The sequence below is a fragment of the Peromyscus maniculatus genome, chromosome 13 (assembly GCF_049852395.1).
Source record: "Peromyscus maniculatus bairdii isolate BWxNUB_F1_BW_parent chromosome 13, HU_Pman_BW_mat_3.1, whole genome shotgun sequence".
NCBI lineage: Eukaryota > Metazoa > Chordata > Mammalia > Rodentia > Cricetidae > Peromyscus > Peromyscus maniculatus.
The window spans coordinates 42,367,815-42,393,308 of record NC_134864.1 but is presented as its reverse complement, the minus strand read 5'-3'; the positions used below and the strand labels follow the sequence as shown (position 1 = coordinate 42,393,308).

General features: G+C 47.4%; 1 protein-coding gene and 1 non-coding gene across 3 annotated transcripts in view; one reads left to right on the top strand and one right to left on the bottom strand.

Moving 5' to 3' along the window:
- Mreg (melanoregulin) overlaps window positions 1–4,635 on the bottom strand; it is a 61,871-nt gene extending 57,236 nt beyond the window's left edge. Inside the window, exon 1 of one of the 2 annotated variants that reach the window (XM_006972231.4) lies at window positions 4,315–4,635. In XM_006972231.4, coding sequence (XP_006972293.1) covers window positions 4,315–4,409 — 95 coding nt within the window. In that variant the 5' untranslated portion in view covers window positions 4,410–4,635. Of the gene's footprint in view, window positions 1–4,191 lie in introns of both variants that reach the window. The other variant, XM_042260164.2, reaches the window with a different exon arrangement.
- Window positions 4,636–18,308: 13,673 nt separating this feature from the next.
- On the top strand, window positions 18,309–18,499 carry LOC121822165 (U2 spliceosomal RNA). The gene has a single exon (XR_006063184.1). It is a non-coding gene; the product is annotated as a U2 spliceosomal RNA (small nuclear RNA).
- The last annotated feature ends 6,995 nt before the right edge of the window (window positions 18,500–25,494 follow it).

Below are 25,494 nucleotides of genomic sequence, written 5' to 3'. Positions count from 1 at the left end.
ACAAGTTGGGGAGAGAAGACACGGAGGCACAGAAAGAAGAAGCCTTCCTCCTCAGAGACCTAAGTCTCCAGAAAAGCCGAAGGATCAAGGTCACAAACTGGCAAGGCAGCTGAGACTGACGATAACCCGAGTCCCTGGAGCAGCTTTGAGGAAGGACTGGAGGAGGGCACACAAACAGGTGGCTGTGTAGCCTCCCCGGAGGGTACCTCTTGCCAGGCACTACGGCGCTGGGACTAAAATAAAACACGGAGAGCGTTCTCAGAGCTAGGAAAGGATGGTTTAAGGGACAAAGCCAGTCTGTTAGAAGGGGAAAGATGAAAAGATGGCGTGAAAAACTGATGTCCTCGATAATAATGGGAGCCATGTGGCCACATGACTTCACCTCATCAGTGCTTCCAGCCGGGCTCTTCAGAAACACAACAGCAGCTCCTCAGAAGTCGAACACACACTGGCCATGTGACCCAGCAATTCCACTCTGACGTCTTTACCCAAGGGAGCTGAAACCATGTCTACACAGAAGCCTGCCCACAAACATTCACACATTATTCACGAAAGGCAAAAGTAGAAATCACCCAAATGTCCAGAGCGGGTGAATAGATAAAATAATAATAATAATAATATCAGTCCACACAAAGAAATAATATTCAGCCTTAAAAAAAAAAAAAGAATGGAAGGCTGGAGAGATGGCTTAGAGGTTAAGAGTACTGGCTGCTCTTCCAGAGGTCCTGAGTTCAATTCCCAACGTCCACGTGGTGGCTCACAACCATCTGTAATGAGATCTTCTGGTGGGCAGGCATACATGCAGACAGAATACTGTATATATAATAAATGAATCTTTTAAAAAAAAATGGAGTGTTAATACAGACTCCAACACATTAAACCGTGAAAAAAAAATCATGCTAAGTGAAAGAAAGCTACACGCAAAAGGCCAATTATGATCCCACTCACACAAAATCTCCAAAACGGGCAAATGTATAATGATAAATGACTGGTTGTTTGGTAACCACTGAATGGTGGTGAGAAAAATAGGAAGAGTGACTGCTAGAAAGTATGCTGGCTTTTTGCTGTTGTTTTTGTTTTGTTGTTGTTGTTTTTCTTTTTCAAGACAGGCTTTCTTTGTGCAACAGTCCTGGCGTGGGTTTTTCTGTTTGTTTGTTTTTGTCTTTTGAGGAGTTAAAAATACACTGGAACTAAACAGTACAATAGCTGGCTGAGGAGATGGCTCAGCGGGTAACTATGCTTCCTGCCAAGCCTGCTGACCCGAGTTCAACCTCCAGGACTCACAGGAAATAGAAGATAAAACTGGCTCCCACAAGTTGTCCTCTGACCTCCACACACAAGCCATAGCTCAAGCATGCCAACATACATATACATACACAGACAGGCAGGCAGGCAGGCAGACACACACACACACACACACACACAGACACACACACACACACACACATTAATAAAATATAATAGAGGCTGGGCCATGGTGGTGCACGCCTTTAATCCCAGCACTCAGGAGGCAGAGCCAGGCGGATCTCTGTGAGTTCAAGGCCAGCCTGGTCTACAGGGCGAGATCCAGGACAGGCACCAAAACTACGTGGAGAAAGCCTGTCTCGAAAAATCAAAAATAAGTAAATAAACGAGGGGCTGGAGAGACAACACACCAGGTGAAGTACTTGTCATGCCAGTGTGAGAACATGTGAGGACTAGAGCTTGGATCCCCAGAACCCACATATATGCCAGGTGGGCGTGGCCATCTGCCTGTAATTCCAGCTCAGGAGGCAGAGACCAGGGCTCCCTGGCAAATGGCTAGCTAGCCAGGTCTGAATTCGGGTGAGAGACTTGGCTTCAATATACAGGGTGAAAAGCAACCAAGAAGACACCCGACGTCAACCCCAGGCCTCTACATGCACATACACCTGCACATACGCACACCCATGCACACACACCATGCATACACATGTGCACGCATATCACACACACACACATACAAATATGCAATGATAATAATAAACTAAAACAATGAACTCCGAACCAGATCTTCACGTGACTAGGGTGGAAAAGAACATTCAAGGACCTGCAGACACATGTGTATCACCGCCACCTCACCGGCCCATTAATAAGCCGCCCTTCTGAGATGGTTCTATCAAAATGGCGTCAGGGTAACCCGTGACCAGATGAGACAAGTCCACTCACACTCACATGCTCATAAGAATAACAATGAAAATTAACAATAATTAAAATTTATGGAGTAGTTACTATGTTGTCGGGTGCTCTATTAAGCACTGGGCACGGATGACCTCCTTCCCTTTTCCCCTGCAATCCTTTGAAGTATGTGCTATCATCATCGCCCTTAACAAAGACACAGGGAAACTGTGGGCACAAATCGGCTCCATAACTCACGGCCAGTCACCCACTCATGTGACTCAGCCCAGGTAGCTGGATTGATTCATCAACACATTGCTATGCTGCTCCACGTGACTAGATCGTCCCAATTTTTAAACATTTCTTTTTAGGTAGGTCCTTGTGTATAAGCTTCTGTAGCCAAGGCTGCTTTGAACACCTACCTGACTCTCCTGCCTCTGCAGGCCTGCTCTACCATGCCTGGCTAATCTTATCTTCTAAAATCATCATCATCATAAAATTCATGGGCTTTCATCCACTGGACATAAAGCAAGACAGGAGAGGGTCTCCATTTCAAAATAAAAGTTACCAGAAGTCTAGCAATCCTTGAAGAAAAAAAAAAAAAAAAAAAAAAAAAAAACACTAGAAATACCCAAAGCTGTGGATGAAACTAAACTGAAGGCTGTTATTTCATAATAACCGAGAGCCTGGAGTCCTGAGATAAAAATCCTACACTGTTACCTATTGCCTTTTAAATTAAAGATAGGTAATTCAGTTTCTCCGGGCGCAGAGTAATCTCAAAATCTAAGTGAGAGGGCTATTAGCAAAAACAACCAAACATACTTACAGTAGCCCGGAGAGGTGGAACATGCCTTTAATCACAGCACTCAGGAGGCAAGTGGATCTCTGCCAGTTACAGTACAGGTCAGCCATGTCTACAGGTCTACATAGTGTGTGTGTGTGTGTGTGTGTGTGTGTGTGTGTGTGTGTGTGTGTGTGTGTGTGTAATGTATATAGTGGCTTGTGTGTCTAGATATGTTCCACTGAATACCCGTGTGCTCACCAAACAACAAGATGATAAATTCCTGAATCGCAGGAGGAAGATGAAAAAGAGCCACGTGATCAAACGAGACTACTTGAAAACCAGCATTTGGAAAGGGGGAGAAGGCAAAAGGTCACCATTGGCCTCCAGCCTGAAGGGACTAAGAGTGGATTGTTCCTACAGCGGCGCTTAATGCTCTGGAAAATACAAGCAGACGGGTTATGTAACCCTCCAAAGTCAAGGGAAGTGTCTGGACTTGACAGGATAAGGAACGGTAAGTCACGCTTCAGAAAGAGTTGTACAAGCATTATTGTATTCGTTGCGTATTCCTTAAAGCTGCCCTGGCTTTTCAGAGCTTGTTCACCGAGCCTGGAATTCCAACCTACATCCTGTGCCCTAATTTCATTCTAAATATTCTGCTCCCTGAGGCACGACTTGGTGCAACTTTGATTTCAGCAAACTCACTATAGAAAAATCATTTTAAAGAAAAACAGAAATCCGTGTCCCCTCTGCCGGTACCCACATGTGGATATGTCTTACTCCTGGGTGCCTCTTTCTCCACCCCCTTGTGCTTCTGTCTATATTGAAGTATCGTTAAAAAAAAAAAAAAAAAAAATCAAGCAAATCTGTGCCTAGGGTTCCTTCACAAACCCTCTTTTAGCACATAGCTAACGAGCATTAAATTTCCTCACATTTCACGGCTTCCACTACAACACACAGCCCCCCGGTACAACTCGCTGTGTTTATCATGACAAACATCTTATGTCCAGTCGCTGAGCTTGACTTCTTTCGGTCCTGACATGGATAGCCAAACTTTCTTGCTGAGTGACACGGAAACCCACCCGCGTCCGTCTCATCCGATGGGACCCCCAAAACCTCTCTCTCTGGGAAACCTCTCTGCCCAGCCCCTGTCCCTGCACTCATCATCAGTGGCATTTCCCCGGGGGCACCATCAGCCTCTGGGGACCTGCGCTCTCCGAGCCACACAAAAATCAGACCCAAGGATCTGAAGCTTAAAAAAAAAACGTCTTTACCCGAGAGGCGCTGGGATGGGGGCCGGAGGGGCTCGGATGACGCCGCGGTGTGACCTCACAGGACCCCCCCACCCCACCTCACCCGTGTCCCCGGTTCAGGGGACCCCCGGGTACCGTACGCACCTGACCAGCGGCTCCTTCTCGGGCCGCGCGGGCTCCTCCAGGCACCGGCACGGGCAGCAGCAGCAGGCGCTCCGGAGCCAGCGGCGCAGCCCCATGGGGAGCGAGGCCCGGCGCCGGGATCCCAGAGCCCGGCACGCGATGGCAGCTGGGGCGCGGGGACGTGGGTGGCCGCGGCGTCACGGGCCGGGCCGTGCGCATCACGCCGCGGCCGGGAGGGGGGGACGCGAAGCGGCGCGTTTCTGCCGGAGCTCTTTCCCTCTTCTCCGGTTTTAATTCCCCGGGTGTCGCCCGAGCGCATGCGTCCCCGCGACGCCCCGCTGCTGCCCTCTAAGGAGCGAGCGCGCTCTTCCAGCCGCACAGCACCGTACGCACGGCAGAACCCCCGGGGGGTGGGTGGAGGGGTGGGGTGGGGTGGGGTGGGTGACCGCCGCCCGGCCCCCGCGGGGTCTGCAGCACGAGGCCGAACCCAACCGTCCTTTTAATGGGCTTCACGGCGGAGGAAGTGAAAGGTCTCCCGCAGTACAAGCTTTGAAAAGATTTTTTTTTCAAACTTTCAACCCTTAAACAGGATTTAAAAAAAAAAAAAAAAAAAAAAAAAACAACCGCTTGTGAGTTCTAGAACTGTTGATATTTATGATAGAGTTACCAAGTCGATGCTGGTTTTATTGTAAACTACCAAGTAGGTGCTGGGAACAGAATCCAGGTAACTTGCAAGAGCCTCAGTGCACTTAACCACTAAGCCATCTAACTCTCCAGCCCCCAAAACTCCCCTCTTTTTGGGGGGGTTGTTTTGTTTGTTGTTTGTTCTGGGTTTTGGTTTTTCCAGACAGGGTTTCTTTATTGAGCTGCCCTGGAACTCGCTTTGTAGACCAGGCTGGCCTTGAACTCACAGAGATCTGCCTGTCTCTGCCTCAGAGCGATGGGATTAAAGGCGTGGGCCACTACGCCCTGCTGACCCCGTTTTTTCAAGTCCAAACAGAAACTTACCACACCCATTTAAAATATTTTTTTTTATTTTCTGAAATGATAATTACCGATTCTCTCCCTTCCCTTCTTCCAACCCTTCCTATGCGCACGTTTTTGTGGCTGGCTTATTTCACTCAGCGTCATGCAGACTACTGCATCAGTGTGTGTACCTTTCTGTCTTCCTAACCCGGACATGTGATGCAATCTATGCATGCCAGAGTGTCATTTAAACAGACTCCCGATGGTGCACATGTAGACCAATGCCAGCATTTTGTACTAAGATGCAGGGCCACAGTGCACACCCTTGAACATGTACCTGGGTGCATCTACATCAAGTGAATAAATTTTTGGTGGTTGCATAAGATAGATGCCCCTTTAATTTTGATGAATCTTGACAAATTGGTCTCCAGTGAACAATTCCAATTTAGACTCTGGCTTACAAATGTCCTATTCCCACCAATACAAGACACAAGCTTTTTTTTTTTTTTTTAGTCTCTGCCAATCTGATTTATTTGATTAATTTTTAATTTATTATTTTATGAGCAGTGATTGGTGTTTTGCCTGCAGGTATGCCTGTGTGAGGGTGTCAGATCCCCTGGAATTGGAGTTACAGACAGTTGTGAGCTGCCATGTGGGTGCTGGGAATTGAACCCCAGTCCCTTGGAAGAGCAGCCACCGCGCTTTCAACCACTGATCCATCTCTCTCCAGCCTCCGATAAATGTTTATTATCAGCTATATGCTAGGCATGTTATAGGACATGTGAACACAGTAGTGAATAAAACCAGCAAAAAGTCCACACTCTTGTGAACATTTAAGAGGGAGAATTAGAGAAAGGAAGTAAGTATTTACCAAGTAGGTTAACATGAAGTTAATATATACTATAGAGGGAAAAAAGGCAGAAAGGGAGAGAACAAGTACCACAGAGGGGTGTGTGTGTGTGTGCCTGGGAGTCACACCAGGCTCTACCCATGAGCTTACACCCCCAAGGACCCCAGTATTTTGTTTTGAAAAGGTCTCATGTAGCTAGAATGACTTCAAACTTCCTATATAGCTGAAGATGACCTTGAACTCCTGATCCTCCTACCTCAGCCTCCTTAGAGCTGAGATTACATGTATTTGCTGCCACACCAGTTTATACCGTGCTAGGGATCAAACTCAGGGCTTTGCTCATGTTGGCCAGCGCCAGCCCAGCCCACAGACTGTGGGAGCCCACAAAAGCTTCCTAGTGCTGGGCAGTGGTGGCGCACGCCTTTAATCCCAGCACTCGGGAGGCAGAGCCAGGTGGATCTCTGTGAGTTCGAGGCCAGCCTGGTCTACAAAGTGAGTTCCAGGAAAGGCGCAAAGCTACACAAAGAAACCCTGTCTGGGGGGGGGGGGGAAGCTTCCTAGTGAGATCTGAGCTTGCTTTCCACAGCTGGGCTGCATTAGGGGATGGCTTGACCACGTGCATTGTCACCCCCAGATGGTTGGGATGGGCTACACTTGGCTGTGCTGGGGGGAGGTCCTTTGCTCCACCCCTTGGCCTTCCTATAAAAGCCCTTTAGTGGGCGGTGGTGGCACACGCCTTTAATCCCAGCACTCGGGAGGCAGAGGCAGGCGGATCTCTGAATTTGAGGCCAGCCTGGGCTACAAGAGTGAGTTCCAGGAAAGGCGCAAAGCTACACAGAGAAACTCTGTCTCGAAAAACAAAAAAGCCCTTTTGAAGAGACAGAAGGTCTGGTGGGTTTTGACCCAGGCCCTCCTGAGCTATCCTGTGTTTCTGTGTCTTCCCTCTCTACTTCTGTCCACATATTTCTCACTTCTCCCTCCTCAAGAGTACCCTGGGGGAAAATTCGAGCTGGCCCCCCACAACCGGACAGCGTCTTTTTAATGGCTTGGATCAAGAGGTTAACAGTCAGCCCTAGTAAAAATCATGTCCAGTTTATGCCTAGTTTTTCTAAGTTAAATTTTTTAAGACATACATAAAACAGTTGAAGTCCCCCCCCCCCGCCCCTTTATTTTTGTTTTTTGTTTTTCAAGACAGGGTTTCTCTGTGTAGTTTTGGTGGCTGTCTTGGATCTCGCTCTGTAGACCAGGCTGACCTCGAACTCTGAGATCTGCCTGCCTCTGCCTCCCAAGTGCTGGATTAAAGGCGCGCACCACCACCACCACCACCACCACCCGGCTTGAAGTTCTCTTTTTAAAGTTCACTTATTGCATCTATTTATGGTGTGTGTGTGTGGGGGGGGGGGGACTATGAGTGCCCTGGCAACCCATGTGGGCTTCAGAGGACAACTTGCAGGAATTGGTTCTCTCCACCAGGTGGGGCCCAGGGTTCGAACCCACGTCTTGCCTTTCCCCACTTCACAGAGCCATTGAGCTTGCCTGACTATTGGCTCTTTAAGGCCCATCACCTCAGTGTCTGTCAGAGGTCTTCCTGGGAGCTGTCTCCCTTCCTGCTTCTCATATTTTCCCCGAGCTACAACAGGAACCACGACCTTCTCCACCTTCAGCTCCGTGAGCACATCCGACAGCCCATTTCCCCTCAGACATCCTTCACTGGGCAGCTCGGAGATTCCCTTTTCAGAGAGGTGCTCCACGCACGACTCCACTGCCTGAGTTGACGGCAGCATCACCAGCCACACACACAGTAGCATCTGACATTTACCAAGAGCCCCCGGGCACCTGATGCCGGGGGAGTTGGCAGTCCCCTGGGGCCACTGGTGACTCACCCAGCCGTCAGCTGCTTGTTTTCAAAGCAGAGCTAGGAAAGAAGCCAGCCTCTATTTTCAGACTTCTCTGTGGCAAGGAAAACTCCGAGTCTGTTTTGAAAACAATTAGTATAGTTTGGAGTCTCCCCTTCCACTCCCCCAGCCTTTAGAAATTTACTAACAATTACTGCGAGTTAGAAGGGGGAAAAGGGAAAATAAGAAAATCCAAATATTTAAATGCCAGTACTCCGTCACATCATCAGTGTATTCCACCAAATATCTTTAGTGTTTGCGTGGAAAGCTCTGTTTAACTTTGATGGCTCTATTTAGGAGTTGTACCCCTCCAGGAGAGATATGCTAAGGCACAGGGGAGTATGATGATGTTTTATTTGTGCTGAAACGTGATTTTATTTGTATGTTAATAAATAAAGTTGCCTGGGGGGTTCAGAGCTAATAGCAAGCCATTTAGCAGAAGTCTGGCAGTGGTAGCACACGCCCTTAATCCAATCACAGGGCAAGCAGAGTCTGTATGTTCAAGGACATAGCCAGCTTGGAGACACACGTCTTTAATCTCAATACCAACCATAGAGACCTGGAGGTCTGTATAGACAGGCAGTGACGAGGAGGTCATGTGGTTGGGTTTAGAACCAATGAGAAGGCAGAACAGAAAGTCAATAAAAAATACCAACACACAGGAAGTAGGTCTCTCTGAGGGCAAGGACGACATCAACAGTGAGGGGTAAGGAGGCGGTCTTGGTCTTAGCTCTTGGCTGCTGCTCGATCTCTGGGCTTTTAACTCTGCATTTGGCTCTGTGTTTCCTATTTAATCACACTGTTCAGAATTACATCTCTAGGGGAGAACCAGCCAGCATGGTTCTGAGTAATCACATCAAGTGGCCTGTGAAGGCCAACAAGAGGGCTCAGTGGGTAAAGGGGCTTGATGCCAAACCTGGCAACCTGACTTTGATCTCCAGGACACTCATGGGAGAAGTGAACTGACGTACAAAAGTCCTCTGACCTCCACTTGCACATCATTGTGTGTGTGTGTGTGTGTGTGTGTGTGTGTGCTTGTGTGTATGTGTGTGTGTGAGAGAGAGAGAGAGAGAGAGAGAGAGTGTGTCCAGGGCTAGACAGATGGTTCAGCATACACTGGTTTTGCAAATGATTTGGGTTCAATTCCAAGCACACATCCGGCCACTCAAAACTACCTCTGGGCCCCAATCCAGGGGAATCCGATGCCACTGGCTTCTATAGGTAAATGCACTCGAGTATAAATCACCCACAGTCAGCTATGCATACATATACACATAATTAAAAAATTTTTAAAAACAGACATGGTGGTGTGTGCCTTTGGGGTTTTGTTTTTATTACTTTGTTGTTGTTGTTTGAGACAGGGTTTCTCTGTGTAGTTCCTGCTGACCTGGAATTCACTCTGTGGATCAGGCTGGCCTCAAACTCAGAGATCCACTTGCCTCTGCCTCCTGGCTTGGTGGTGTGTGCCTTTAATCCCAGCACTCTAAAGACAGAAATAGGAAGATTTATGTGAGTTTGGGGCCAGCCCCATCTATGTAGAGAGTTCTAGACCACCCAGAGCTACATAGTGAGAACCTGTCTCAACAACAAAATGATACAGTAGTGGTAGTAATAATAATAATAAATAGGAGCTGGAGAGATGGATCAATAGTTAAGAATTTGCTTCTCTTGCAGAGGACTTATGTTCTGTTCCCAGCACCCACATGGTAGCTCACAACCAGGGGATCCAAACCTTCTTTCTGGTACCCAGAGGCACCTGCACATGTATGGTGTACTTACATACAGAAAAAACACTCATACACAAAAATATGAATATTTTTTAAATAAAAGTTAATCTCATAGTCACTTGTTTTCGTTTTTGTTTTGGAGACGATCTCACTGCGTATCTGTGAGACCCTGTATAAATCTGGCTGTCCTGGAATTCACTCTGCAGACCAGGCTGGCCTTGAACTCACAGAGATTCCGCTTGCCTCTGCCTTCCAAGTGTGGGGATTAAGGGTGTGCACCACCGGGTGTTAGTGGTACATGCCTTTAATCCCAGCACTCGGGAGGCAGAGGCAGGTGGATGTCTGTGAGTTGGAGGCCAGCCTGGGCTACAGAGTGAGTTCCAGGACAGGCTCCAAAGCTACACAGAGAAACCCTGTCTCGAAAAACCAAAAAAATAAAATATGAGAAAACATATAAATGGTACCAAGAGAGTCTTATTCAGGGTTCCTCTGTGGAGCCCTGGCTGTAACTCACTCTGTAGACCAGGCTGGCCTTGAACTCAGAGATAAGCCTGCCTCTGCCTCTTGAGTGCTGGGATTAAAGGCGTGCGCCAACTTGATTCTTACAGACCTACCATGAAAGCAAACTAACCTTTGGTGTCAACTCCACCTAGTGCCTTGTCCAAATTTGAGTGACCATCACTGGGTAGAGATGAGCTGCTAATTACCAGTAGCACCCACACTCAGGCTGGTACAAGTGCAAAAGGCAATGTCGTCCCTTAAGGAACCCACAAGTTCAGAAGTAACGCTGTCTATAGCTGTCACAACTGGACCCGGGCCCTAGAGGATGAACGGCTGGTCTGCTTTTATCCTGGGCTGAGGTGGTGCCGTTCTCATGCCTCCAGTAGCCCCGGATTGCTTGTGTGTCCTGTTAGTTAACTCAGCACACAGAGAACCACCACTCAACCACCAGGTCGGGGCCAGACCCTTGTTGGCCAGCAACAGACCTGATGGACTGTGCAGATGGAGGGAGCCAGGCTTCAGAGCAGGTTCCAATCTCATGCACACCCGCACAGTGCTCAGGTTGAAGAGGAACTGGGAGGCAGGAAAAGTGAGGCCTTGAACTCAGCAGGAGAGGGACGGTTTCCTAAGGAAAATCAGCTGTAAGCACCAGAGGCCTGGCCCCGGGAAGGCGAAAGGCAGCCCAGATCTTCTGCCATCTTTCCCATGTCTAACTGCACTGCTTAGGCATCTGTACTCTATATGAACTCTCCTTTAGTCACCGCTAAATCGACCCCTGTACCCCACCCCACCCCCGTAGATGCTGTTACACTAGGTGAACTGTGACTCTCTGGGGTCACAGATGCTGCCATCAGCAATGGAGAGAAAAAGCTGACCTCACAAGGAACAGCAAGGCCATGGTTCTGTCAGGTCCCAAAGCCAACAACCTGGCCTGCCGAAGCTTTTCACAAAAGGGAAACCAAGTATGCGTCGCATCCCCTTACGCAGCAAACTATGACCACCTGAAATTTTTCAACTGAGCAAATATGTATTGCCAACATTTTAAGGTTGGTTCTGAGCCCAATATCTTATGGAATATATCTAAAGATGAAAAGTAGGCTTTTGATACTCATAAAAAAAAATTTACCCAGAACAAAAATTGGAAAATTATGAAACTCAGACGTCTGTGCTCAACCTTTGATTCCTAGGGATGGTCTTCCTACCTCAGCCATCTTTTCCATGTGCAAGTCTATTCCCCCAGCTGTCCATACCTCTACGCCCAACACATTCCCATTCTTTTTTTTTTTTTTTTTTTTTTTTTTTTTTTTTTTTTTATGAGACAGGGTTTCTCTGTGTAGCTTTGCGCCTTTCCTGGAACTCACTTGGTAGCCCAGGCTGGCCTTGAACTCACAGAGATCCGCCTGCCTCTGCCTTCCGAGTGCTGGGATTAAAGTTGTGCACCACGACCGCCCGGCCGAATTCCCATTCTAACTATACCCATATGTCTACACTTACCATCAAGCCACCCTACCCCAACAAGCACCGATAATGCTCCCTGAGTGGGTGAAATGATCAACAGAGAATGATATCTAGATTTCGATGACACCCCCCCTCCCCAGACCCAATACCAAGTATCCCATGTTCTCCAAGGTTTTGTGATATTAAACCCAACTAAAGTTTAAGGATAAGCCTAGAACTACCTATCCTGCTGTGCCTTTTCCCAATTAAACTCCAATAAACATTCATTACCACCTTCTTGTTGCAAGATGTCACCAAAAATCACAAAATAAAAGCTACAGGAACTATAACAAATCCCAGCATTTGGGAGGTAGATACAGACAGATCTCTGTAAGTTCAAGGCCAGTCTTGCCAACATAGCAAGTTCCTGGCTAAAAAAGAAAAAATAAATAAAACTATAACAAGGCAAGGACAAGACAGGTTCATACTGGCTATTAGAGCCTCCTAAAGTCTTGCACCAGGTCCTAAGCCAAGATTCCACCAATTTCATGGTCGCAGATAAACACATTTATTTATGTCTATTGTGTTTTACCTTCCTGTTCCTTTATCTTATCTCTCCATAACACCTACCGAGACACAAATGGTCCTGCAACCCTCCCATGTAATTTCTACACAGATGAAGAAGGTACCAGATGAACCAGCCTATCCGGGTTGCTCTAAATCCCGGATGAGTCTCCATGCTGCCACCTTGTGGCTTTCACTGTAAATGAGCCGCAGTCTGCACAGATGGACCTGAAATGGGTGAGCAAACCGGCTTTTACGCCACATGCAGAGCTGCAGCGGTCAACGCCCCCACGGACTCTCTTTCAAAAAGTCACGGCAACATTTAAATGAGAGGTTTCAACGGACTCCACCCAAACGCTCAGCCTGCGAGTGCCCAGCTAAATGGAACAGAATGCCCTCCCTTCCCTTGGCTATGAAAGTAAGAGGCGGGCTGGAGAGATGGTGCAGTGGTTAAGAGCACTGGCTGCTCTTCCAGAGGACCCGGGTTCAATTCCCAGCACCCACATGGCAGCTCACAGCTGTCTGTAACTCCTGTTCCAGGGGATCTAACACCCTCACACAGACAAATGTACACATAAGTAAATAAATAAAAATATTTAAAAGGGGGAGGCTAGAGAAGATGGCTCAGTGGTTAAGAGCACTTCCAGAGGTCCTGAGTTCAATTCCCAGTAACCACATGGTGGCTCATAACCACCTGCAGTGAAATCTGGTGCCCTCTTCTGACCTGCAAGGACATATGCAGACAGAACACTGTATACATAATAAATAAATCTTTTTAAAAAAGAAAGTAAGAGGACACACACACACACACACACACACACACACACACACACTGAGCCAGGGGCTCTCTCATTTTTTTTTCCGTTTTTCAAGACAGGGTTTCTCTGTGTAGTTTTGCGCCTTTCCTGAATCTCACTCTGTAGACCAGGCTGGCCTCGAACTCACAGAGATCTGCCTGCCTCTGCCTCCCAAGTGCTGGGATTAAAAGCGTGCGCCGCCACCACCGCCTGGCTATTTCTTAAATTATATAAAAGAATTCCAACAAATGATTAAAATTGAGATTTCCTAAATGCGTTTATTCCACTTTATTTAAATAAATTTCTCTTGACAGCATAGTAGACGCAATTACACAGAAAAGATCTGGTAAATGTGCTGGTGAGGGATTTTAACTACATAAAATTCATGATTGCAGCCAGGAGTGGTGGCACACACCTTTAATCCCAGCACTCGGGAGGCAGAGGCAGGCGGATCTCTGTGAGTTCGAGGCCAGCCTGGTCTACAAAAAGAGTTCCAGGACAGCCAGGGCTGATACACGGAGAAACCCTGTCTCAGAAAAGAAGGAAAGAAAGAAAGAGAACTACACTGAGTGCTGCCTAATGACATTGTTGATGGTACCTAATATTCCCTAGCAGTACGGCACCCATTAGACTTTGTGATGTCACCGAGAAAAACTGCCCCAGGGAGCTCTTCTCAAAACACATCCCACCGTGAAGTGTCACAGGGCTGCATGGGACTCTGCAGAGGACAGGTCTAAGAAGGTGCCTGAGACTCCCTAGCGACGGTGTGAGCAGCACAGGCAGGACCAGACCAAGAGCCAGAAGGGGATGGGAAGGGAGGCAGGAGGGGAGCGGGCTCCCCTGGGCACAGCCAGTGAAGCTGGGCCACAGGAAGGTGGCTGTTGCCCATGAGGACGGGATATGCTGTGTGCCGGGACTCAGGGAAAGATGTCAGTCACTCTAAATGTCGGACTGGGTCAGGGCGGAGTGCTGCTTTCATTGTGTGAAGTTCATTAACGCATCTCTAAGCTCCCCTCTTCTTTTGGATGCAGAGCCTCCCCATAGGCTTTCCCACCATGAGCCCTGTCCCCGGGCTCATTTCCAGTCTAATCAGGATATCTTCTGACAAGGCATAGCGGGACATGCCTGTAATCTGACACTCTGGACACTGAGGCACAAAAGTCACGAGTTCAAAGCCAACCTGGACTACCCTTTCTCACGAGAGGAGTAGGGGGAGGGATGGAGGGGAGACTTAATCACTTCAGGTAGGGATTTAAAAAAAAAAAAAAACTCTTCTAAATAACACAAAAACTGGGTACCCTGAGTTTCTTGCCAGGCTACTTGGACCCCTTATGAATGCTCCAACCCCAGGGAGACCCATCTCTGTCTGGTTTCTGTACAGTCCCTAAAGATAAAGAGTTGATATAATGGTTTAACTCCAAACTAGAGGATAGCTCCCCCACAGGTCTTGGCAACTTCAAAAACAACCCCCTGAAAATGTTCACCTTAGAATAAATGCTTTCTACAGGAAAAGAAGACTTGGAAAGAAAGGGAAATCCTTCACTGCCACCCCACACATACACAGGAGAGGTTGATTTAAAGACCTTGGGAGGCCGGGCGGTGGTGGCGCACGCCTTTAATCCCAGCACTCGGGAGGCAGAGCCAGGCGGATCGCTGTGAGTTCGAGGCCAGCCTGGGCTACCAAGTGAGCTCCAGGAAAGGCAAACCCTGTCTCGAAAAAACCAAAAAAAAAAAAAAAAAAAAAAAAAAAAAAAAAAAAAAAAAAAAAAAAGACCTTGGGAGAAAAGAATCAGAGAAGACCCCTAGCTCTCAGGTTAAGACTGGTCTCCCAGAGCCAAGCTTCCCAGATCAGCCTTAGTTCCTTTGCAGGAATACCTCACCAGGTGGACAACAATCTCTCCCTCTCTTCTCTCCTCTCTTTGAGACAGGGTCTCTCCACGTAGCCCTGGCTGTCCTGGAACTCACCATGTAATCAGGCTGAACTTGAACTCACAGAGCTCTGCTCGCCCCTCCTGAGTGCTGGGATTAAGGATGTGGATCACTAGGTCTGGTGTGACAGTAATCTCTTAACAGTATTATATGGGCTGGAAAGATGGCTCAGTGGTTAAGAGTACTCACTGACTGTTCTTCCGGAGGTCATGAGTTCAATTCCCAGCAACCACATAGTGGCTCACAACCACTTACAATTAGATCTGGTGCCCTCCTTCGTCTGCAAGGACACATGCAGGCAGAACACTGTATACATAATAAATAAACCTTTAAAAAAAAGTCTTCCTTATTCAATTTTCAAACTGGCACTAACCTGGAACCCACCACTGCTGGTTCGGAGTGAAATCCCTCACCTGTGTGGATACTCACGCCAGCACACTTGGATAATTCTTTCATTGTTAAATGAACAGCTTCTCCCGGGTCATACATAGCTGCTGTGTGGTTGACCATGGATCAGCTGGAGCTCTCACTACTTGGCTTCTGATCCACTCTCCTGGATGTCCCTAGGCATCCTTAACAGGACCCATCATTGCTGTTCAGGGCTCAAGTCAGCTGAAGTCCACTTAGAGCCTCCCTTAATTTTTTGCTGGTTTTGTTTAGTTTTTGTCGTTTGGTTGGTTTTTGCTTTTTAAGACAGGGTCTCTCTATGTAACCCTGGCGGTCCCGGAAATCCCTCCGTAGACCAGGCTGGTCTCGAACTCACAGAGATCCGCCTGCCTCTGCCTCCTGAGTGCCACCACCAACCTGCAGGTGCCTCCCTTGTTACTATAATTTTGGGGTGGTCTCTTCCTCATCCGAGTTTGGCAGGAGGTCATAGAGGGCTTCACTGGGTTTAGGTCTAGCAAGAGACACAGGACAGACTGCTGTCAGGAGAGGCAGTTGACGGTACAGGAAAGCATATTTATTAGCCCTTCTTGAACTATGAGGGAATCACCTGTGGAATTCTAGAAGAGAGGTGTCAGCTGGAAGCTTCTGGAAGTTTCCAGCAATCTTAATCCCATGTAGCACTAGTAAGGAAGTGTACTCCGGCCATTGCGGTCTGGACTGCCCTGAAGAGGAGCTGATGTCACAAAGGGGTAGTGTGAGCAAAAGCCCAACTCTCAGCTACAAGGAAAGAGGAGAGAGAAAAGAGAGGGCTCCACAATGCAAGGTGATACACATCTTTTTTTGTTTGTTTTTGTTTTTCGAGACAGGGTTTCTCTGTGTAGCTTTGGAACCTGTCCTGGATCTCACTCTGTAGACCAGGCTGGCCTCGAACTTACAGAGATCCGCCTGGCTCTGCCTCCCGAGTGCTGCGATTAAAGGTGTGCTCCACTGCCGCCTGGCTTTTTTTTTTTTTTAATATTTTTTATTTTTTTCTTTTTAATTTTATTTTTGAGTATACAGTATTCTGCCTGCACACCAGAAGAGGGCACCAGATCTCATTACAGAAGGTTGTGAGCCACCATGTGGTTGCTGGGAATTGAACTCAGGACCTCTGAATAGTCAGTGCTCTTAACCTCTGAACCATCTCTCCAGCCTATAAATTTATTTATTTTTCTCTTTTTTCGAGGCGGGGTTTTTCTGTGTAGCTTTGCGCCTTTCCTGGAACTCACTTTGTAGTCCACGCTGGCCTCGAACTCACAGAGATCCGCCTGCCTCTGCCTCCCGAGTGCTGGGATTAAAGGCGTGTGCCACCACCGCCCGGCCGATACACATCTTAGTTTTCATTTTACCAAGGGGCTGGCTTCTTATTTATTATGGAATTCACTATTAGCCTTTTAAAAAACTGTCTATAAGGAGCATTGGAAACGCAAGGCCCAGCTTCCTTCTGCACACTGTGTCCAGACAACGCTGTTGAATAAAGCTTCCCCTCTCTCTGTTACCAGCTTGTCTTTCTAGCTCCTTCCTAGTTCCCTGTGTCCTCAGCTTCTGGTCCAAGGTCAAGATGCTAGAAAATGTGTCACAGTTCCACCCTCGGGAGTAGGAGTGAAAGGCTGCTGCCCCACCAGAGGCTCAGAAGTGAAGCAAAGTGAAGGGAAGTTAGAAGGGAACCATTAAATGTCCCTGCACGCATGCTAGCAACTTCGAATATCCCACCATTTTTGAGTACACAGTTGAGGCCTATGAAGTTAATTATGAAGAGTACGGGGAAAAATTATCCAAGGTCGTTCACCCAGAAAATTGGCTAAATCTGACCTTGAACAAATGTTATAAAAAGGTTGTGAACATAAAATCCCTCCCATTGCCGGGCAGAGGCAGGTGGATCTCAGAGTTTGAGGCCAGCCTGGTCTACGTATTGAATTCTAGGGCAGCCTAGACTACATCACGGAGACCGAGCTCCCTCCCCTGGCCTTTAATCTCAGCATTAGGGAGGCAGCGAGGCAGGAGGATCTCTAGGAGTTCAAGGCCAGCCTGGTCTACAAAGCAAGTTCCAGGACGACCAGGACTGTAATCTCGAAAACTCAAAGAAAAAAAAGAAACGAAACGTAGACCCATCTTTCCACCTCTCTCTTCCCAGAGCAGTAACCACACCTGAGTGATGTGCTACCACCGCTAAGGCGGATCTTTACTGACCGACCCCTGAATCGGGCCAGCAGTCCCCCGCAACTGATTCCGGGTGTGTTCACATCACTTTCTCCCCGAGTCTTAGTCACCCCCGCCAACGTTTTGCAGAGCACCCTGGGCACCTGACAAGGGATGGGAGTACTAAGAGAAGTACTGATGTTACTACAGCCAATCAAGAGCGCGGACTGGAGTAAGAGAGCCGAAGGGCTGAATTAGCTACCAATGCCTGGGCGCTGTGACATCCCAGGATCGCGGGTGTGATGGGCGCAGGAGAGGCCCTGGGTCTCTGCTACAGGGACGGAACCAACCCTCGCGAACTAAGAACAACAGATCCCCCCACTTCGGCCACCGTCCGCCTCCCAGCATCCTCAAGCAATCCGACCCACCCCATTTTTTTCCTCTACGGTGGCCGAAGGGGACGTGCAACCGAGTCCGCCTAAGCCCGGGCGGGGAGGCGGCCCGGAGGAAGCTCATTTTACAGTCGCCACGCCCCTCGTCAGGGGGCGGGGCATGCAAATCAGACGCGGCGGGCGCGCGCGCGGGAATGCCGAGAGCGCCGGGGCCGTGGAGTTTGCGGGTGAAGCCGTGGGGTGTGGGAGGGCGAGTGAGGAGCCGAGGACGCGGACGCGGACGGGACGCGGAAGGAGGCGCGGGGAAGAGCGGGAGCGAGGGTGGCGAGCGGTGACCACGAGGTCCTTGTGGGTGGCGGGCGCGGAGCCAGGCTGGCGGTGGTGCGTGGGGCATCGCTTCTCGGCCTTTTGGCTAAGATCAAGTGTAGTATCTGTTCTTATCAGTTTAATACCTGATACGTCCTCTATCCGAGGACAGCATATTAAATGTATTTTTGCAGCTCGGAGTTGGAATAGGAGCTTGCTCCGTCCACTCCACGCATCGACCTGGTATTGCAGTGTCTCTGGGAACGGTGCACCCCTCGGGGAAAGTATTTGGTTAAAGGAAAGAGTTGGTATTTAAAGAGTAGCTCAGTTAATAAGCCTTTCTACTTTATGGTGATTGCAACTATGTTTAGGTTTTCTTGCTTGTTTGGTTTATCGTGGTAATACCAGCCTTCTTTATTACCCTTAACTGCTCACGTGGGCAAATATGTCACGGTTACTAGGTGGAGGCAATTGTGCCGTCTCAAGCCTTAAATCATCATCACTCAGGAGGTAAAGGTATGTGGGTTTCTGTGAAATCAGGGTCCTTACGGTGTTCCAGACCCACTAGGGTTACATAACGAGATCCTGTCTTAAAACTTTAATTTTTTCTCATAAGTAGTCTGGGATTTATGCAATGGGAAATGGGTCCTAAGCAATAAAGAGTCTCTGCTTTCAAAGTCTTGGATGTGTATTTTATAAACTCAGCACACAGTAAGAAACCTCCTCCATCACGCAACCGGCTGGCCTGAGCCTGAACCCCCCATGGGCTGAGCAGATAGAGGGACTCAGGCTTCATCACGGGACAGTCTCATGCACACTCACCCACTGTGCACGTGAAGAGGAACTGGGAGACAGGAAAAGGGCTAAGAGCAGGAGAGGGAAGTTTTCCTAAGGAAAACCAGCTATGATCACAAGAGGCGTGGCCCTGGGAAGGCAAAAGGCAGTCCAGATCTTCTACAATTTTTCCATGTTTAACTGCAAGGTGTGTGTGTGTGTGTGTGTGTGTGTGTGTGTGTGTGTGTGTGTGTGTGTAACTATACATTCCAATTATATTATCAAAGCTAAATCAACTCCTATAACTGCACAGGTGTTAGGGGCTTATGGGAATTAATGTCAACTTGACAGTACCTAGAATCAAACGTTTGGCTGCTGTTCCTCAGAACTGCAACATTGATTCACAGTTGGAGGGTATAGTTAATTCATTGTGGTGGCAGAATCCTGAGGCAGAAGCAGAGAACAATGAATGCTTTTTAGTGGAGTTCAAGACCACCAGGGAAAGACCCCTAAACAACACATTTTCAATTTAAAAGGTTTAAAAACAAGTTTATTTTCAGCAGTCCTGCTGAAACAGCCTCCTTTCCATTCTGAGAGCTTTTGCAAAAGGGGCTGAAGGTATTTTTCTTTGATTTTTTTTTTTAATTATTTACATTTTATGCATGAGTGCTCTGCATGCATGCCAGAAGAGGGCGCCAGATCTCATTGCAGATGGTTGTGAGCCACCATGTGGTTGCTGGGAATTCAACTCAGGACCTCTGGAAGAGCAGCCAGTGCTCTTAACCACTGAGGTATCTCTGCAGCCCACAATGGAGTAAGTTTTTAACCATTACAGCTCAGCTTGCTTATGAACCTTTACTAGGGAAAGAGAACAGTAAGGACAAAAAAAAAAGAAAAAAAACCACTTCCCAGAGGAGAAAACTAAGAATGATGGGAATGGGAAACTTGAGAGATGTCCTCTGAGGTATACAGTTCTGAAACCCTGGGCTGAGAGTCAATGTGTGTGCCAACTCTCAAGGGTACACACATTTGGAAAAGTCACTTCCGCATCTCCTTGGGAGCGTTGTTTCTTCAGCATATCTTGTATATTATTAAAAGGACCAGCCTTAATAATATACTTCCCAGGGCCTCAGAAGAGAAAGTACGAACGGCGAGAACTATATTCAGGAAATGAATACAAGTATACCAAGCTCTTTTCTGTCTACTTTATTCCTCTGAGATAAAATCCTATCTACACAGCTTCAGTTCTGTTCTCATGCCTAACTCCTTTCTTGCCTGATTTCTCTCTAATTTATCTACTGTTCCCTCTAAGTTCTATCTTAATTCTCTCATCTTAATTCTGCCTCATCGAGGTCCTTCTCATCTCTCTCTTACCCAGCTAGTACTTCCCCATCTAGCTCTTCCTCATTTTCCATCTGGTCCACACGTTCTCTCTGGTCAAAATCCTCCTTATCCCTCTCAGTTCTCCATCCTCAAGTTCTCCACTCCTCTCTTTCTGTCTCCTTATACCTGTCAGCCCCTCTCTGAAAATAAAACTGCGTTTTTATCCCTTTCACCCTTATCTCTCCAAGCTATTCTGCTCCTGATGTTTCTGGCAAGTGTGGTCCATCGCTAGGCAACTTGGCTAGGCATCTTCCATCACAGCTAGATGTACCTGTAAGTTGGAACCTTTTAGTTCTGAGTTAATTGTTAAGTGTGGATCTAAAACTAGAGATAAGACTTTGGAAAGGAGAAAGTTAAGCTTAATTAGCACATCTGCCCGGCCTTCTTAAACAGGTAGTCTGGACGCTTAAGTCTGTTCTTTAGAGAGTACAGAGGTATCTCTGATAAGGTACTTTCCTCCATCTGGGGATGGACCTGGCCGGATGCTGCCAATGATGATAATTACAGGGAGGCTTGAACTGGGGTTCTGGCTGTGCATAGATGTCAGCACAGAAGGTTATCTAAATATTCCTAGAAGTGGTTACGTAAGGAGTTAGAGGCCTATAAAGTTAGTAAGGCTTGCCGGGTGGTGGTGGTGGTGGTGGTGCATGCCTTTAATCCCAGCACTCGGGAGGCAGAGGCAGGCGGATCTCTGTGAGTTCGAGGTCAGCGTGGTCTCCAAAGCGAGTTCCAGGCGCAAAGCTACACAGAGAAATCCTGTCCTGAAAAACCACAAAAAAAAAAAAAAGGTTGTAAGAAAAGGAGGATCTGAGCTAAATTGTGCAAAGCTATTACTTAAGGTCCACCTGACATAGGCGGTGTCTCCGTGTGGAATTTACCTGAGGTCTGGAGACTTATTATGTGGTGGTTTAGACTGTTATTCCTGTTGGTCTTTGAATGTGGCTAAGGGACATATCTGATTCCAGAGCTAAAAGGAGAAGAAATGGATGGACCTGAGGGAAGGAAGTCTTTCCTGAGGTTCTTCTCCAAATACCTCGAACGTATATGTCCAAAGAGTGATCAGTCCACACTGTTAGCAATTCTAAGGGGGAAAAAATCAATTAGGGAAGCTATGAAGACACACATGATTTTCATAACGGAAGACAGCTGATATATAACAAGCCGAATAACACCAAAGGCTCCCTGGTACGTGGCTTCCTCTGGAGGAATTCCTTGATCCCTTCAGGTAGTGGCTTTGCCATAACCAGCTGAGTTCTTATAATATTTTCCTGCAGCCTGTAGGGAGCATGGAATGAAATGCTCCCTCGCTCTCTTCCTAATAATGGTTTATGCTCCCTAGTGAAGAAGGGTGGAAGACTGGATGGAGGGAATTCTGGAAGTGAGTGGGGACATTCTTGCCTCCATAGTGTCCTACCGAAGCACACAAGTCTAAGGAAAAATATGAAAAGTGTGTGCAAGAGGTAAGGACCTCGTGCAAAAGAGTAGATGAGAGCTTCGAAATCACAAAGATCCGACTTTCAAATATGATTTTTTTGATTTGTTTTTTCATTTTTGTTTTTAATGAAGGGAGAAAACACAACCTTCCTCTAGAAATTAGTGTATGTGTGTGTAGAGGGTCATATGTAAAAGGGTTCCTACCCAAAGAGGGGCCTTCTTCCAAGCAACCCTTCATGGACCAAGTCCTGGGACCCACAGCAAGATTTGTAACAAGCAGACGGCCCTCTCTCTGTCACTGATTCCAGAAGAAACATTGGGGAAAGGTCGCTAATGTGCCATCGCGTCCTTCTGGAGTCTGCTGACTGGGCCATTCCTGATTTAAAATGAGGGCAGAGAAAATGCTTTATTCGATTTCTTTTTGTGAATCAAATCCTATTAAATTATTTGAGCAGAAAATATTTAGTTATTTATTTTTATGTGAATGAGTTTGTGTCTGCCACCTGCTGGTACCTGCAGAAACCAGAAGAGGGCACCAGATCCCTGGAGCTGGAGTTCCTCTGGGGCTGAAGGGATCCAAACTCGAAGAGCAGCAGGTGCTTTTAACATCATCTCGTCAGCCCTTCTTTGAACTTTGCTATTGTGTGTGTTGTATGTGGTGGAGGGGGTACATATGTGCCGGTGCACACACGTGGGGTCAGAGGACAACTTGGTGGAGCTGGTTCTTTCTTGTCACTGTTAGGCGGACTCCAAAGATGGAACTCGAGCATCAGACTTGAACAGCAAGTGCCAGTACCCACTGAGCATGCCCACCGCCGTGCCAGTGCCCCCTGAGCATGCTCACAGGCCGGGAGAATCTACCTTCAACCACATTTCCTGTGCGTGTAATAATAGGTCGGGGATGCACTGATAGAGAACGCTGTAGGGTGGGAAGGCAATGGAAAATTCAGCTACAGCCGCACTGCCGGGTCTGTAGGAAGTCCTCGTGGGAGCTGAAGTCCGCCTTAGAGGAAGAGTGGACATGACTGGGGAGTAGTAGGGCAGCAAGACTGCACTTACTTATACAAGAAAAAGAAACCTTAAAAAAAGAAGCCGGGGCTGGAGAGATGGCTCAGCGGTTAAGAGCACTGGTTGTTCTTCCAGAGGTCCTGAGTTCAATTCCCAGCAACCACATGGTGCCTCACAACCATCTGTAATGAGATCTGGCGCCCTCTTCTGGCCTGCAAGCATGCATGCAGACAGAACACTGTATTATGATAAATAAATCTTAAAAAAAAAAAAAAAAAAAAAAAAAAAAAAAACAAAAAAAACCTGGGAGGTGATGGTGCACGCCTTTAATTTCAGCACTTAGGAGGCAGAGGCAGGCGGATCTCTAAGTTCAAGGCCAGCCTGGGCTACCAAATGAGTTCCAGGAATGGTGCAAAGCTCCACATAGAAACCCTGTCACGAGAAAGAAAAAAAAGAAAGACAGAGAGAGAGAAAGAGAGAAAAAGAAGGGAGGCTGGACAGTGGTAGTGCATGTCTTTATTCTCAGCACTAGAGAGCAGAGGCGGGCGGATCTCAGAGTTCTAGGCCAGCCTAGTTTCAGGACAGCCAAGGCTACACAGAGTTTCCCTGTCTCGGCGGAGGGGGGACGGACAGACGACAACGAATCCATAACCTGGGTTCCCTCTGCCCGGGAAGACCTCCCCTTTTGCTCACCCCACAGCCTATGTCTGCAGGGTCACTACAATTGATGAGAACAACCATGAGCTGTGCCAAGACATTGTTGTTACCCTTCCTGAAATCTGGAGCCCACTTTGAGATCTCGTGAGAGCCAGGACATTCCATAGGTCCTTGGCCTTCGAAGGAGTCAAGGCCAGGACGTATTAATGGAGAAGCCAGATTCAGAGGTCCACATGGAATCCTAGGTTGCGACTCTTGTACCAAAATTCACAAGCCTTGGAAGAAAACAGTGACTGACTGGACAAAGTTAAAGAAGAAAAAGAAGTATCCGGGATGTGGATCACTGATGGGTCTCTTCCCTGGCCTGCCAAAGCTCTGGATTCAATCCCCAGCACTGGAATAAAAATAAAATGACCATGGGCCAGGTGGCGGCGGCGCACGCCTTTAATCCCAGCACTTGGGAGGCAGAGCCAGGCGGATCTTTGTGAGTTCGATGCCAGCCTGGTCTACAAAGTGAGATTCAGGACAGGCACCAAAGCTACACAGAAAAACCTTGTCTCAAAAAACCAAAAAAAAAAAAAAGTCCTTACATTCAGAGATAACAAAACAACTACCACATTAAGAAAAACAAAATCTAGGGCTGGAGAGATGGTTCATGCTTAAGAGGACTTACTATTCTTGAGGAGGAGCTGGGTTCTGTTCCCAGCTCTCACATCTGATGACCCTGGAACTTCCCAAGGACACCAGAATGCACATGGTACACATAAACTCTTGCAAACACATACATACACGTGTAAATAAATCTTTAAGATGCTAGAGAAGTTGCTTAGCAGATAAGCACACTGGCTGCTCTTCCAGAGGGCCAGAGTTCCATCCCAACATCCACATGGTGGCTCACAACCTCCTGTAACGCTAGTCCCAGGAAATCAGACTCCTTCTTCTGGCCTCTACAGTCACTGCGTGCATGTGGTATACATACATACATATAGGCAAAACACCCATACACATGAAAATAAATCTTCAAAAAGCTAAGTAGAAACTACCTGAGATGTAAATCCCCTTTAAGGGGTTGGTAACCATCCACAAATGTGCTATCCTGCCGCAATGGTCAGACTGAATTATATACAAGCCCATGTCTCCTGTTCCTGATCTCGGCACAACTGCACAGCCCTTGACAGAGTAACAAGCAACCACAACAGACCCTGCTAGTCACCACGACCTCACCCCTTCCTACTCCCACGGGAGCAACCCGGGCCATGACTGGAGTTCGGGTAGCAAATATTCTTTCTAGTATTTCAGCCTCACCATACAGTGGATTAGGACGAGCTACACATTTCCAGGGCTACAGGCAGAGTGGATTGTCGCCAAGGCAACAGACTGCATAGAACAGTGAAACAGAGGTGAACGTGACAAAGTGGGGACAGGGGTGGAGGAAATAAGTAGAACCTGCCTTAAGACCACAGGGAAGGGGCTGGAGAGATGGCTCAGTGGTTAAGAGCACTGATTGTTCTTCCAGAGGTCCTGAGTTCAATTCCCAGCAACCATATAGTAGCTCACCATCTGTAATGAGATCTGGCGACCTCCTCTGTGTACATAATAAATAAATAAATAAATAAATAAATAAATAAATAAATAAATAAATAAATAAATAAATAAATCTACAAAAAAAAAAAAAAAAAGACCACAGGGAAATGCCTGTGTGTTTGTATGAGTTCCCGAAACTCTGTTATCTAGGTAAATCAAATCCTTCAATACCAATTTCATTCACGGACAATACATTTCCATTAAGATGGTGTGATTAGTGAAATGTTAAGGGTGATACTCTTTAGTTTCCAGACTGGATGACTCTTGTGTTCCTGACGCCCTGGATGACACTACCACCACTCCAAGAGTTTCTTTTATTTTTCTTTCTTTCCTTCCTTCTTTCTTTCTTTTTTTAAGATTTATTTATTATGTATACAGTGTTCTGCCTGCATGCCAGAAGATGGCGCCAGATCTCATTGCAGATGGTTGTGA